Below are 17,219 nucleotides of genomic sequence, written 5' to 3'. Positions count from 1 at the left end.
AAGGTCAGTTAACAAATTAGATTTCATTTATCAAATTGAAAGAGGTTTAAGATCCCTTCCCTCCAGTTTAGTGGACAAAATACAAATGGAAATATCATATATATTAAGCTCAAATAAAAAAACTGAGTTGCAGCTTAACCAAAGCAGAAAATTTGGCAGTCAAATCCTTAAAAAATAACAAAGACATCATAATCACAAAACAGATAAAAGGTAATGCTACCGTTGTCCTCGATCGAACAGCATACCTAGAAAAAATGAACCATATGGTATCTGACCACAACACATACCAAATGGTGAACTACAACCCCATAAAACGCATCAAAAAGAAAACAACAGAAATAATTAAATCTATGATCACGTGACTAGAAGAAATAACCAAAAAACTAATACCTCATTATGCTTCTGCTCCCAGAATTTATGGCCTGCCAAAAATACACAAAACAAACACACCACTATGTCCGATAGTTGAAGGAATTGACAGCCGTAATTACCACTTAGCCAAGAAATTAGTTGCCACCCTAAAGGAGTTGGTAGGTCATTCCCCCTCTTACATAAAAAAAAATAAAAATAAAAAAAAATAATAATAATACACATTTTATGAACAAAATTAAAAACATCGCACTCAACGACCAAGATTTATTAGTAAGCTTTGACATAGCTGCCCTTTTCAGTAATGTCCCTGTCAATGATACTATTATTCTTCTACAGAACATATTTCTGCTCGACATCACAGCCCTCTTTGCCCACCTACTCCACTTTAGGTATATCATTTGGGAAACAATTTTTTACCTACAAAAAGAAGGTAGGGCCATGAGATCACCTCTTTCTCTCCAATAGCTAACTTTTACATGGAAACTTCAAGCAGTGAGCTCTAGATTCGGCCAGCCTAAAGCCCAAAGTCTGGCTCAGATATGTCGATGGTATTTTCGGCATTTGGCCCCACAGCTATGAAACATTAAATACATTCCTTAGCCACCTGAACAAACAACACAAACTTATCCAATTCACCATTGAAATCGAAAGCATTTCTCTTTCTTTTCTAGATACACTCGTCACCCGACTTCCCTCAGGCTGTCTCTCCTTCTCTGTCTACTGCAAACCTACACACACAGGCCAATATATACACAAAAATTAATACCACCACCCAACACAAAAACAAGACATTAATACATTCCTTATAAAAACATTAAATACATTCCTTAGCTACCTGAAGAAACAACACAAACGTATCCAATTCAACACCGAAATCGAAAAGAACAATTCTCTTCCTTTTCTAGACATACTTGTCACCTGTCTTCCCTCAGCCTGTCTCTTCTTCTCTGTCTACCCAACCCAAAAACTAGGAGTCATAAGCACCCTTAAACATAGAGCATTAACAATTTGCTCAAACAAACAAGCTCTAAACCAAGAATTCGAAATTATTAACCATACATTTGTAAAGCATGTAGTGCTAAACACACGTATAGTGTGTTTAGGAGGGACAGAGAGAATAAAATGGGGGGGGGGTGTTATTATTGATGATAGCTGATGAACTGCAGCCAAGGAGAATTGAAGTTGTATCACAGGATAGTGAAAAGAGCTCATTTGAGGCTATTTGGTGTGAGATTGAGACTGGCAGAATAAAATATACAGTTGGGTGCTGCTATAGACCAGGTGATGGAATAGATGGTGGAGATAGTGTGCATAAACAAATTGATGAAATGAGTGGAAGGAGGGTAATTATTATGGGGGATTTCAACTATGGTAACATTGATTGGAGGGAAGCGAAGATACATGTGAGGAAGGAAATGGATTTTATTCAATTATTAAGGGATAACTATCTGAGACAGCATGTAATTGAAAATACTAGGGGTGTGAGAGTGCTTGACCTGGTAATAGCATCTGAGAATTTGACTGTAATGAATATGACCATGTTGCCACCTATTGGTGAGAGTGATCATAAGGTCTTGACCTGGGAGGTGGCTAAAGGTGTGGAATTTTCGATTAAGACAGCGTATATGTGGAATTACCATGCTGGCAAGTATGACAAGCTTAGAAGATTGCTTGGATCAGTGCCATGGCATGTACAACTGCAAGGGCTGGATGTCGATAGAGCATGGGAAGCGGTCAAGGAGCATTTACAGGAGGTTATGGCTAATTGTATACCTAGGGTCTGAATAGTAAAACAAGTAGGGGTTAAATGATTGAATAACACCATTAAGTTTGAGCTGCAAAAAAAGAAACAACTGTGGAGGGAATTTAAAGAAAGAGGTGACCTGCAGGCACACAAACAGTATAAAGTGCAGGCCAGAAGGGTAACAAGTGTGGTAAAAAAAAAAGCAAAAGCGGATTATGAAAGGAAACTGGCTATGCAAGCTAAATATAATCCCAAACAGTTCTTTCAATATGCTGCAAGCAAGAAAAAAAACTGTATACGGCAAAATGATTTTAAGGAATGACGATGGTAAAGAGGTCATTGAATCAGTCGATATAGTGGAGTTACTGAGTGAGCACTTTGCAAAAGTATATCATCCAGGTGGTGACATTGAAAAAATGAAGGAACCATTTTATATGGGAATTGTGATGAATGAAGTGGAGGTGAGTAGTCTATTGCAGAACCTTAATGTGAATACATCTGTGGGATTGGATGGTATACCGGCACGGGTCTTGCGTGAAGCAGCTAAAGAATTATCAGTGCCCTTGACTATGTTGTTTAATCTGAGTCTCGGGTCTGGTTTAGTCCTGATGGTGTGGAAAGAGGGGAAAATAGTTTCACAGCATAAAGGAAGATCCAAGACTACGGTTGTAAATTACCGACCGATCAGCAATCAGGAGTTGTTGTCAAGGTATTGGAGAAAGTAGTCAAGGGAAAAATACAGGAATGGATTGATGAAAATGAGATACTGTACGGGGGACAGCATGGCTTTGTGAAGGGTAGATCATGCCTCAGTAACTTGCTCAAGTTTTATAACACAGTGACAGCTGAACTGGATAAGGGTAATGGGTTTACAGTGATACTGCTGGACCTGGCAAAGGCATTTGACAGGATACCACATGGAATTCTAATCCGTAAACTACAAATATGGGAATGGATATAGGGTTGGTGAGATGGAAGGCGGGTGGTTGATGGAGAGATATCAAAGAGTAGTTTATTCAGGAGTAGAGTCCAAAAGACGGCCTTTGACTAGTGGTGTGCCGCAGGGTTCTGTTCTTGGACCACTGCTGTTTACTTTGTTCATTAACGATATAGGGAAGTATCTAAGAGGAACAGTTCATTTGTTCGCTGAATGACGCAAAGTTGGGTAGGGCGATAGTGAATGCAGAAGATATCAAAATCTTGCAGGACGACTTGGATAGATTGGAGTTCTGGGTTAAGGAGAATGGATGTCAATTTAATGTGCCAAAATGTAAGGTTATGCATTTTGGGGTGAAAAGATTAGCAGCAGTATATCACATTGGTGGAACTGTACTCCAGGAGATTGATGAGGCCAGGGACTTGGGAGTGTTGGTGGATAGGGAGATGAAGTTTAGGGGGCACATTGCAAAAGTGGCTAAAGCAGCTCATCAACTCACTTGGTTGTTGAAAAATACCTTGACAAGCAGAGACAAGTAAGTTATTGTACTTCTGTACGGAGCCTTGATAAGGCCTCATCTCGACTACTGTGCCCAGATTTGTTCACCTAGGTTCCTTCTTGATGGGGAGGAGGTGGAGAGGATCCAGAGGCGAGTGACTAAGATGATAGCGGGTCTATGGAATGAACCATATGAGAACAGGTTGAAGATTTGTGGGTTGCAGAAATTAGTTGATAGGCGGAAAAGGGGAGATATGATTGAGACATTCAAATTGCTAAAGGGTTTCTATAGGATTAATTCAGAGGATCTTTTTGAGATCAGGACTGGCGGTGGTGGGAGAACTAGGGGACACCTATGGAAGCTGGGCAAGAGTGTGGTTAGCAGGGGTGTTAGAGCTGGGTTCTTTACTTTTAGAGTGGTAAATGAGTGGAATAAGCTGCCAGAGTCTGTTGTGGGTGCTATGATGGTGAGTGGGTTCAAGGCAAGGTATGATAGATACTGTGAGAATGTCGTATAGTTGTGTGGACATGATGTTTAGGGCCTCCCTTGACGAGTCTAAGGACTCCCTGGAGTCGCTCGTAATAATAATAAAACATGGCTACAATAAAAAAAAAAAACAGTTCACACGATCCTCCACAAAAATACCACTAAAAACAAAAAAGACTGCAAGAATGTCATAGCCATACCCTATGTTAGAGGCATTTCAGAAAACATAGACAGAACACTACATAAATACAACATCAAGACTACCTTCAAACCCCCTGACAAAATTAAAAAAATTTACTCAATGCAATGTACATGTAACCTACCCTACATAAGGGAAACAGGACGCATGATCCCAATCGGAAAAGACGACACATTAAATACCTCCATTATGGTAAAACAGGCCTATCAGACCACACACTCCAAACATACCATAGAATTGACTGGAAAGGCACCAAGTTCCCACATCGCACTAAAACCTGTTTTGAGAGAATATTCAAAGAAGCCTGTGAAATGCTAAAACGCCATCCAAACCTGAACAAAAATGACTGATTAATCATTCCAAGAATATGGAGGACCCATCTGCAACCCTCATAGCAACTGGAACAAGCCTCGATCTCAATACGAGAGGACTTTAGAAATGTTTAATGTAGTTCTGTTTTTAATTTATTTTTTAAAAATATTTTTTGTTTATTTCTTCTTATTTTTTTTCCCTAATTCAATTTTAATTTATTTTTATACTTATCTGTTTTTTTTTTAATTTAATTTTTTAAAATTTAATATTATTCATTTAGTTTTTCCACAAGAGGTCAGGCTAGGTAAAAGATTAATGAACAGTTAGATTCATTTTACCTTTGTGTAGGCAGTAGCATGTAGCTTGGTTCTTATATATATATGTATTTTCCTGATGATGACCTCAATGCAGAGGGTGAAACGTCGAATGTTACTTTCCTAATATTAAGTAAAGTAATTATTTTAACACATATTGTGTCTCCATAATTTCCTAACTATGAATGCTGACCATCGTGTAACCTTAAAAGAAAGAATTTAAAAAACATTAATTATTTACAAATAATGCATTTCATTGTCGTCGTCTGAGCAATTCAGGTATAGGCTTTATATGTCCTGTTCCTGCTCAGCAGATGGAGTTGGATGTCTGCAGTCTCTTCTTCCTGTAGGTTTATATTTATATGCATTTATATTTTGCTAAATTTTATATTTAATATTTATATTAAATTTTTATATTTTGTAATTTATATTTTGCTAAATTATGGTATCAAATGAAAATTTTTACTGTTTAATGCGAATTCGATATGCATGATAATCAGTTAGCATGATTGAGCTAATGATAATGATACTGGTTCCCACTTTAAGCGAATTATTAATCAGTTAACGCAATTTTTTTTACTTTACACGAAACTTTTTGTCGTCGATCTGTAGCGAGCGGAAAAGCTGTAAGTCATTAAGAGACATGAAAGTGGTGCTAGTAGTACAATGATTGTGTGAGACCTGGGATACAGCGAGTCTACAGTTTGGACTGTATTAAATAAGAGCAGAGAATACAAAGAACCAGGAAAAGTTGCTATTGCTTCTTTAAGCATGCAGATTACCCAAAATAGAACCCATTTAATGATCAAGATGGAGCGTCGTCTATCACTCTGGATTGGGGATTATAACCAAAAAAGAATATCTCTTAGTACGGGGAATATTCAAGCAAAAGCCCTCAATATTTTTATCTCACTGAAAGAGACCAAATTTCAAGAGGAATATGAAAGCTTTACTGCGAGTTTAGGATGGTTTGACCGTTTTAAAAATCAAACTGGACATAAGAATAACTAGGAAATCTGCTAGTGCTGATAAAGATTCTGCAGCCAAGTTTCCTGAAAAATTGCTGAAAGTTTCCTGAAACAAACAAAAAAAGAGTGATTATGATTATCGGCAAATATTCAACGTCAATGAGTTGATCTGTTTTGGAAGTACCAACAAAATCTTGTTGTTTCAATCAAAGATAAGAAAGAAGCATATAAACAATGGATAAACACAAAACCACTACAAGCAAAAATTAATTATAAATGCAAAAAAGAGCAATAGCAAAAAAAAGCATGTTGTAAAAAGAATAGAAAAACATGGGATAACTTTGTGACAAAATTGGAAAGAGATCTCACAGTGAGGAGACCAAATACATACAAAATTCTAGGGATATGAATAAGGAGGTAAAAGAAAAATGAAACTTGAAATAATCAAAGAGAAAACTTGGCTTGACTTCTTCTATAACTTATGGCAAAATAGTAATGAATCTAAAACTGACATAATGCTTACTACCAATTATAAGTGGAAGAAATAACATTACAAGAAATTCAATAAGCAATATAGCAAAGCAAATCAGGAAAATCCACTTGAGAAGATGGATTAAAATAGAACTTATAATATATGCAGGCATCCTATTCATCAAATGTTTTTAAATTATTTCATAATATCTGGCAGCAAGGAAAAAATCCTAGAATGTTGGAATTATCTTCCCAATATATAAAAAAGTCAATAAGTGCAGCTGTGAAAACTACAGAGAAATAAATCTTCTAAATACTTGTTATATGTACAAATATTAACTTCAAACTAAAGTCATATGCAGATGAACAAAATGAATTTTGAAAAGGACGGTTGTGCATTGACCCAGCTTTTACATTAAAAATCTTAATGGGAAAACATTATGAATACAACATAGAAATGCACATACCATTTGTGAACTGCCAGAAATCCTTTGAGAGAGTCTTAAGGAACAAACTGTGAACCATACTCAAGAATCTAAACATCCCAAATCAGCTGCTTACTGCAATAATTAACAGAACAAATAGCTGTAGGAATCGATGAAAAAGTTACAGAATGGAAATTAATAAACAGAGGGGTCCATCAAGGATGCTCAGTGTCACCACTGTTATTTAATATCTATATAGATGAATTAGTAAAGAAATGGAAAAAATATAAAGCCGGCATTTAGAAAGAAGTCATGTTAATATTTAAAAGGTAAAGAGGGTAAAAGAAAGGAAATATAGTGTGGGAGAAGATAGACTTTTAGACATGCTATAACATGGCCTTAATGCTGTTATATGGCTTCCCTTCAGGCAAGACCTGGCAGTATAAACGACAGTGAAATTATGATCAGGAAGCCTTTGAAATGCTTAACTTTGATGAATGTTACTTGTATGGGATGTTGGAAGTTTGGAGAAGGAGGGAACAGAAACCATAACCCTAGCTCTGAGAACCAAAACATGCCACAACCGCTTCAGGCTTCCTAATAAACAAGGTGGGGAAGGTTTCATTGGATGATGGAGATCATCTCTCACTTTATAGATCTAGTTGGCATTTCCTCCAACTACAAAGATATATCTTTACCTTATTTTTTGCCGTGTGAATGCTTGCTGAAGTTGTTAGTTTCTTTGGTGGAAACAGACTGTACCTTAAATGTGGGATTGATCATAACTTGATCTGCTCCTCAGCCCTTCCCAACTAAACTGCTTATCAGTCAAGGAAGAATGGCCACTCTCCTATCCAACTCATCTGCTCCATTATAAATTGTCATTTGGCAATTTGTCAAAAGCATTTGAAAAATCTAGATATACTATTATATATATATATATATATATATATATATGTAATTAATTTATTGATATTTGACTGTTTTTCTAACCGGCATCACTTGTGTTGAATTTTTTATTATGTATTTGCTGTTATTATAATGCTGGTTAGAAAATCAGCAAAATATTAGTATATTCGATAAATTATATTTTTCTCCCTTGGTGCTCTTTATACTGTGAACCAATGCCTAAGCCTGTCTATGCATATCAGCCCTCTCTTAAACCCATTTTAGCCTATCAAGATATCTCTGCTGTTATCATCTTAGTACTTGAATTCTATCGCTTGCCAATTTTTTCTCTAATACATTAACTCCAGATACATGGATGATTATAATTTGAATCCTCTCCTGCTCAACTCCTCCCCTAACAGAGTAGAACAATTGTATCTATCTTCCCATGTTTTACTGCATCTTATAGTGTCCTGTACAGTGTCTGTTCTTTGAATTATTTGTTGACTTTCAAAACCAACAAAATCTAATTCCATGCTGCATACATTTTGTTTGTTTACCTTTTATTATTTAATTAAGCTTGCTTGTCAGATTTTTGCTAGCTTTATGTCATCCGAGCTTGGTGGATGATCCTTGATCATAGTTTAAGGAGTTCAAAGACTCATCGAGGTGGGGCACTTACTCTACAACTCTCCGTCTCCACCACTTAATCCACCAACTACAGGAAACCGCATCAACTACAGTAATGTCATCTACTGCCCACCACCACCACTAGTATTTCCACAGACAATCACAAATCCATGCCCACTGCAGGATTCGAACCTAAAGCCTCTTACTGGAGAGCAGATACGCTAACCACTTGCCCAACCAGGCTGATTTAAATCTGGTGAATTTATTTGCAAATATAAAAATAGGAATCAAGTTTAATGCGTTGCTTCATTTCTTCTTAAAAAGTGAGGTACTTCAGTTTTTTAAAATATAGAGCAATTTTGAATGATAAAATTTCCTTTAGAAGGTATATAATTCATTTTGATATATTTGATTCTTTTTTTAGCACAGCCCCTTTTTGGAGATGAACTTCTAGCCCTCACGTTATTCCAAATGGTAACAAAATTTTGCAGTGGAACAGCTCCACATTTTCCTGTAAAAAAAGTTTTATTATTACTTTGGAAAACAATTCTGGTATGTGCTTTCTGTAAATTTTTAAACTGACATTAAATAAAACATCAGTTACTTATATCTACGAACTTTTTTTTTAATTATAGGCCCTTACATATAAAACTCTGTAAAATTGTCAGTACCATAATTACTTAAATATAAAGAGCTAATAAGCTTCATTTCGGCGATATAAACATTATAAATTAAGGGGATATTAAATCCCACATTGTTTTAAAACCGAATAAGAAACTCAAAGATTGGAATCAGAGCGTTTCTTGCTGACTATAGTAAACTATAAAGTATCGGCGACCACTAGCATGAGCTAATGCAAGTGACCCTAGTACGTAGCACAATACCGAACAACTCGTAGCAAAGGTAGTGAAGTTCTGATCGCTGTTCTTAGGTATTTCCCATAATGTAAAAACACATTTCATAGGAAATGTACAATGTGTTTTTACATTATGGGAAAACACATTTCCTAAGAAATGTACAATGTGTTTTTTCATTATGGGAAATACCTAAGAATAGTGATCAGACTTCACCACCTTTGCTACGAGTTGTCTGGTATTGTACTACGTACTAGGGTCACTTGCATTAGCTCACTTAAGTGGTCCCCGATACTTTATAGTTTACTATAGTTGGCAAGAAACTCTCTGATTCCAATCTTTGAGTTTCTTATTCGGTTTTAAAACAATGTGGGATTTAATATCCCCTTAATTTAAATATTGTCAGTACCATAATTCCATGAGTGGTATAAAGGCTTGAGAAAAAGAAGGAACTTGTTCACTTTACATTTAAGTACCTGTAAATTGTAATTTTTTTTTTGAAAATTACAACCAAAGATTGCTCTACAACACTAGCCACAAAACCTGTTGCAAAACATTATCGTATATGTGGAAAAGTGGATAAGATGAAAGAAAGGAAAAACCCGTTAATTGTTTTTAGAACAATTGATGGGTTCTTTTTTTTTTAGAACAACTGTAAGTTATAGTCCTTGGGAAGAATAAGGAAGACTTCCAAGGAAATCATCATCAAATTCCTGCCATGTACCTTCAAGGGGTGTACAGGATATGATAGTACAACATGAAAAAAATTACATCATTACTAACTCCCTATTTACAATTTTCCTCCAAATCAGTCTGTTACTTGTCAAGACTCCAACATTATCACATCTTATATTTCTATCGTCTAAGGCACTTTGTACCGTATCAATCCACCTATATCTTGGTCTTCCTCTGGGTCATTTTGCTGCCAACCTGCCAGAGAACACTTGTTTTGCTAATCTTTCTTCGCCCATTCTGTTTAAGTAACCATACCACCTGAGATTAGCTCTGCTAACGCATTCCTGGATGTTGACAATGTCATGTTCTTTCCTAATATCCTCATTTTTAATATGATATTGCCATTGATGCCATCTGTTCATGCCTATAATCTTTCTCAGGAGTCTCATATCTGCGGTCTCTAGTCTTTGGTCAAGTGTTTTACTACTGACCCAGCTCTCAGATCCATAAGTTAAAACTGGTTTGAACACTATCTTGTATACAGCTAATTTAGTGTTCCGACTAATTTCTCTCTTGTTCCATGTGAATTTATTCAATTGACTTCCCACCATACCAGCTTTGTTAATTTGTTGTCTATTTCCATATTTAATTTGCCATCTTCAGTAAAAATCGTGCCTAAGTAGCTGAAATGTTTCTCTTGTTCCACAGGTTCTCCATTCACAACACAGTTGACATTTTCAATGATTCTGCCTATTTTCATTGTCTTTGTCTTTTTATTGCTGACCTTCATACCATATCTATTACAACAGCTATTCAATTTATTCAGGGAATCTTGCAGACTTGTAGCGGATTTATTTAGAAGTATAAAATCATCCGTATAAAGCAAACAGCTGACATTTCTCCAAGTTTAATATCAGGTTTAATACCACTTTCCTTCATAATGTGATCCATATAAATAATGATTAACAGAGGAGATAATGTACATCCTTGTCTCACACCAGATTTAACATTAAACCATCTTCCTGTACTTCCTTTAATTCTAACTGCTGTCTTACAACTCAAATAAAGACTAAGTATTGCTTGATATAATGCGCCATTGACACCATATAACTGTAGCGTATTGAATAGCTTCTCTCTTGGCACCTTGTCATATGCCTTTTCCAAATCGACAAAACTTAAATACAGATCTCTCTTATATTCCCATGCTTTCTCGACTATTTGTCGTAAAGTGAAGATCTGATCCTGACACCCGTTATTTGGCATGAATCTTGTTCTTCACCAAGCTTTTCTTCCACAATTCTTGTCAACCGTTTCTCAAGTATACTTGCATAGATCTTGCCAGGAACACTCAGTAGGGAAATACCTCTGTAATTCTCACATTCAGTTTTAATTCCATTTTTTATATATGGGTACTATGAGAGCTCTACTCCAATCATCTGGAATTCGTCCCTCTGTTCAAGCCTTCTGAACTATGCAGGTGGTGTAAGACTTATACCACCATACTTCAGCATTTCTGGTCGAATATCACTACTCTTGCTGCCTTTCCACATTTCAAGCCTTTGATTGCTTTTTCTACTTCAAGTATGGATATGTATTCCTGACTGCATGCCTGGTCAGTGTTTTTTACAACTGTGCTGTCATCACTGCTTGTTTCGTTTAGCAGTTTTTCAAAGTAATTACTCCATACTTCAAGGATATCTTTTTCTCCCGTTTTCATGTCACCTTTATCATCTCTAACTCCTTTTACAGCACTCTTTCCTGCATTCCTAAGCTCCTTCAACAACCTCCAGAATATTTTGCCACCTCCTTGATATTTATTTTCTATGTTCTTGCCAAAGTCCTCCCATGACTTTTGTTTAGCTAGTTTTACACAGTGTTTAGCATTCATGCATTTGTCTCTGTATTCTCTAAGAGCACAAGCTGACTTATTTGACCATCATTTTGTATTTTGGTTTAACCAATAGGAATACAATTTGGTTGGCTAAATCCCAAATTGCCACCCCATCCTCGTTCGTTCAGTATCCAAGTAGATACACAACAGGATGCACCACGAGAAGGTGAGGATTGGACATTAGGTCAGAAGCCCTGGTCGGTTCTCCGCATTCCTTTAAAGGCTATGTGGATGTCTCCTCTCTGTTATACAGCTTTGACCCTTAAGCACCCCTCCAAGGAAAGTATATATTAAATATGTTAAACAATGAAAGTAGGGAAGGGTGGGTTAGCTGCATATATTTTGATAGGCATAAAAGAAATGAAAATTTTCTAATTGTGTAGGCTGATCTTATGTTCAGTTTACAGCAGAAGACCATCTAGTTATAATCATCTAGAGCAGGACTGTCCAACCATAGTTAATCCGAGGGCCGCATTAAAAAAAATTATCCAAGGGCCGCATCACAATGCATATCTAGTAATTTGGTTAGCAACAGCGACACAATTCTTCAGCTGAACAAATGAACAGCAGTAATCGCTCGCTCACGTTTCCCGTGAGCACCCAAAGCATGTGCTTTGGAACAAAACAATGTAAGAACGCTACTTTGACACATCTAATATTTGAAAAAATCGTGGGTATATAGTGATGTAAAAACACCAAATAAAATTACCAACATCGAGATTAGTGATAGAATTAAAATATCTAATTTTTATTATTTTTTTATTTTACATATTGATAACCACTCTGGAGAGAACAAATGTGGAACCTTTTCCAGGCCACTTCAGGCCTTCAGTAAGTGGACTTGTATGCCAAACATTTAAGTCCAGTATAAATTCCAAATGGAAACTCTTTGTTGACCAATTATTTTTTTTTTAGTTTAAACTCTACTAATTTCTCAAACTTTCTAGTACACTTTATTAGTAGAGGGAAATAAAGAAAAATAATGCGACAAGCACATTTATGGAAACAGTACTCATTGTAGGCATTTTTGTATGCTGCTATAGTATTGGATGTTTGTCTCTGTCGTATATGCTGCTACACCTGATTTCTATTTTTTTTCTTTCTCTACATCATCGATGTGCTGTGACGTGTATTTCTCCTGACTGGCTTGTTCTGTCATTTTTTTTTTTTTTTTTTAAATTATAATCACTTTTTGGAAAGATTGGACATAGGTATTAGAGCTTTTGATTCTTTTCTACATACTGCTGAAAATTATTATTATTATCCTAAGACACCATGGAGTCACAGACCCTCTTGGAGATCCCTTTTGTCATACACACACAGCTTATCAAACCATGCCTTAAACACATGCAAATTCTTTGCAGACACCACACTCTCAGGCAATGCATTCCAACCATTCACAACTCTCCATGCAAAAAAAAAAAAAACTGTTTCTCACTCCCTAGCTCACATACAATGGAACCAGAATATCATTATTCCTACAAGTCACTGTCCTCCATATCATTGCCAGAATTCGTGTTCTCCTCACAATTTTGTCAAATATGTCGTCTAAATTTTAGATCCTTATCCACCATTCACCCCAAGATATATTTCCTTCCTCCAAGAATATATCTCCAGCAAGAGGAAATTCTACATTCCATCTTTGTTTTCCAACTTTTAAAAACCTTGCATTTTGCAACATCCCTACTACTCCTGTGCCCATTCACTCAGTCTGCTCAAATCTTCTTGTACAGTCACAACACCTGCTCTACTCCTCATAGTTCATAACTTTGCATCATCTACAAATAACTGTATATACCCATTCATATCTTCCCCAATATCATTAACATATAGGTTAAACTGCAATGGCCTTAAAACAGAGTCCTGTAGGCACATCACTAGTGATTTTCCTCTTCTGGAATATTGCTTCCCAATACACAACTTGTTACCTATCAGACAGCCAATCTCTAATCCAAAGAACTAGTTTGACATTCCACCCCATCTGCTCTACCTAGACTATCAACTTGTCAAAAGCCTTTACAGAAGTTTAAGCATACTACTGTGTGTTCATCTCTGACGTCCAATATACTGCTGTCACTTTATTGTAATAACTAAGTAGATTACTAAAACATTACCTCCCTTTAGCAAATCCATGCTGTCCATCAAAGATAACACCATTGTTGCCAATCCAATTCTAGATCCTGTTTCTCACCAGCCTTTCCAACACTTTAACCATAACACCTGACACACAGATTGGTCTATAATTTGATGCTTGAACTCTTTCAAAATGGAAAGCTTTGGAAAGCTATTTAAATTTGTCCCTAGAGTCCAAAGAACAAATGGGATTGAAATAAATGTGCAACCTTATTAAGCAAGCGATCCATACGAAGAAAATGTGGAAGGAATATCATGAGAGTAAGAGTGAGGGAAGTTAGGAGTATTGTATTAATATCCCATGCAGCAGTGGGTTTGAGGCTATCTTTTGTGAAGTTGAGACTAGCAGGATGAAATGTATATGGTGGAGTGCTGCTTCAGACCTGGCAGTTCAGCTGCTATGGATGATGAAATGCATCACCAAATTATCCTGGCTGGTACTAAGTGGGTAATTGTAAACGTATGTCGTTCCATTGTAATCGTATGCTGTTAATTTCTCTTTAAGTGTCTTTTTTTTTTCTTTCTTTACCTTATACAGGAGGTTCTCAATATGCGTCGTTTCAACTTTATGGCGGTAATCCCATAAATAATTTGAAAAATAAATTTCGACTTGAAGCAGTGCGACTTAAAATTCAAACGTTGCGGGCAAACTTGTTTGTGAGCACGGTGGAAGAATACACTGTTACGCGCCATTTGTATGGGAAAGGTGGCATCACTTGGGTACCGCGTGCTTGTTTACTCTCTCACTTTTGTGTTTATGTTTTTTTGCAACTTTTTACCCTTCATTATGACTCCCAAACGTAAAGATAGACTTTTCCAATAGCAGTGTGTCAAAGAAAAGGAAAGCCATTACATTAGAAGTGAAATTAGACATTATTAAAAGGGCAAAAAAGGGAGACACGCCAACGAACATCGGCCACGCATTGAACTTAAGTCATACCACAGTCGGGACTATTATCAAGGATAAAGTTTGCATCCTTAAACAGAAAACAGCCGGAAAACATAATACGGCCAGCAGATTTCTCTCTCTCTCTAACACAGATTCCTTCAATAAAACTTTACACAAACATTCGTGGTCTATTCCTTTACTTAACTTCACGCTTTGGCCATCTCACTTAGTTTCCCACTCACAAGTCAGATTTATTTAAGAACAGTACAGTTCTAAAAATAAACAATCGGGCAACACTCCTTTAACAAAAAAATCAAAATACATTTTATTTACATTACTATGAAATATATACATGAATTAAACAATAGGGAGATTGCTTTCTCTATCCATCTATAAAATTTTTAGCATAAATTAGAACCTTTAATCTCTTTAATTCAAAAACCTTTTAACTCTCTGCTTACAAATTCAACTTATTTAAACTCCTAGTGTACTTGCAAAGAGATTAGTTATTTTTACAAATTTGATATCAATTTCCAACATGCCAATTGACTCTCTTAAGGACACTTCTTATCACTATTAAACAAAAATCTTAAACGTCTTTCTATAACAACTATAAGAGGGGATATACAAAAGTGTGTAACTTACAAAAGGCTCTGTATCGCACATTCAGTCAAAACTAAAAGTTCTATGGCAATTCTATCATGTCAGATCTCGAGCTTCCTTCAGGAAATTTGGCTTCAGTGGTATCACTTTGGGATGTTAGCGGGCTTTTGGACTGCAATCTGCAGTACTCGAATAGCACATACATACGGACAAATTCTCCTCTGGATCCTACTTCGGGAAATTCTGCTTCTAATTGCCACCACTTCTGCTACTAATCGCCGATGGCTGCAACTGCCACCGACTGGCTCTTCTTGGTAACAGCGCTTCACCTTTGCTCTTTAGGCACTTGGATCTCGGCTCTCCTCTTTGTAACTGGAGCCTTGCCTCTTCTTGTTCTCTGCTGCCACTGCTCTGGTTCGGACTCCACTTATAATCTCAGCTCGCTTCCGCTCTGGTTCCAACTGCCTCTAGTTTCGACTTCTGATGACTCTCTCTTGACGTCTGGAAGCAGGGAGCTCTGTCTGCGGCCTCTGGAAACCCTCTCTCTGGCCTAGAAGTAGTCTCTCTCTCTCTCTCTCTAGCGACGTCTCGAACAGGGAAGCTCTCTATGCTTGGCTCTGTCCCTTTTTATTATGCCTTCTCTGAGACCTCACACAAAGTTTGTAACCTCCAAAGAACTCACCATGACTCTTTCAAGTTCAGCCCGCTTTCTTTTCTCCTCGGCTTTCTTTTGATTGTAAGTTGCCGGCCATCGGAAAGTTGTTTGAACCTTTCTGACTGACTTTGGAGGTGTTCAGAGCTTGTCTTTCTCATACACAAAAAAAAAAAAATCATAAGCAACCTTTCGTATACTGTCATGTAGAGCTATCACATACAGTTCCGACCATAAAACATTGCCTTGTTTTTTAACACTTTAAAATATTCTTATTAAAGGAGTATATACAGTTAACTTCCAAAGTGTTATTTACAAAAATATCTAGTACAAAATATACAGAGACAAACAAGTTATTTTTACAACATTCTCATGGGATTTGACCTATGTAAAAAATCTATGCAATGTGCTTTAGAATATTTAAGCTACAATTGAGTTTTTACAAAGGCCCACCCTTTCATGAAAAATTTTTCTTTTAATCTGTTTCTGTGTCTTGTCTCATGCATTCTCTAGGTCGGACAATACTCCGATTTGTCACTTATAATTGAGCAGGGAACGCCATCAGCCTGACCTGTGGGCTCTTCTTGGCACGACTGATGCTGTGACTTATGTTTGTTATTATCCCTCGGGCATCTAATTCCCTTCAGACCTCTTGCTCTCTTTCTATTTCTCGCATTGCCTGGGTGGTGATTTTCCTTACTGCTTCTCTCTATAATGTTTACATTGCTTCGGATCTCAAAAGCGTCGCATCTGAAAGTGCTGCTTGCTCCCTGTATCATCAACCTCTGTACAGCCCTCATTTGGGGGCTCGTAGCATTCATTCTCATTTTTTTTGTGATGATCCTCCTGGTTCACGAATCTGTGATATTTCGCAGCACCCTCCTCGGATATGAGGTTATCCCTTTTCCCTTGATTTGCATAGTGTGCCCCTTCCTCTTCTTTTGATGGCTGGAGGTCCTTTTTTCCAACAATGAGTCTAAAGAGTCACCCAGGCACACAAGTCTGTCATTTCTTTTGTTATATAACTTTATCCTATCCGAATGTATTACAATGCCCTTTCTAGGGTTCTTTACGTCTTGAATTTTGAAGTTTACCGGAGAAAGTTTCTCCAGTATCACATAAGGGCCTAGTGCACTTCTTCCAAATTTTCCTCCTTTCATCTGGATTGATTTTTGCCCAAGAAGAAATAGGTTTCCAGGGGTTAATTCTTTATGCTTTCTAAGGTTGTTGACATACGCTCTGGTTTTTTCAAACTGTGTCTGCTGGATTCCGCTAAC

The 17,219-nt window shown here is 36.8% G+C and overlaps 1 protein-coding gene across 3 annotated transcripts in view; it reads left to right on the top strand.

The window, feature by feature from the left end:
• Strip (striatin interacting protein) overlaps positions 1-17,219 on the top strand; it is a 367,915-nt gene that overhangs the window by 113,694 nt on the left and 237,002 nt on the right. For all 3 annotated transcript variants that reach the window (XM_090400054.1, XM_090400055.1, XM_090400053.1), the window contains one exon: positions 8,670-8,797. In XM_090400054.1, the coding sequence (XP_090256180.1) occupies positions 8,670-8,797 (128 nt within the window). The remainder of the gene's footprint in view (positions 1-8,669; positions 8,798-17,219) is intronic.

Source organism: Typopeltis vanoorti, chromosome 11, assembly GCF_054136105.1.
Source record: "Typopeltis vanoorti isolate ZY-2024b chromosome 11, IOZ_Tvanoo_1.0, whole genome shotgun sequence".
Classification (NCBI taxonomy): Eukaryota; Metazoa; Arthropoda; class Arachnida; order Uropygi; family Thelyphonidae; genus Typopeltis; species Typopeltis vanoorti.
The sequence above is the reverse complement of the archived record's forward strand: the minus strand, read 5'-3'. Positions and strand labels throughout refer to the sequence as shown.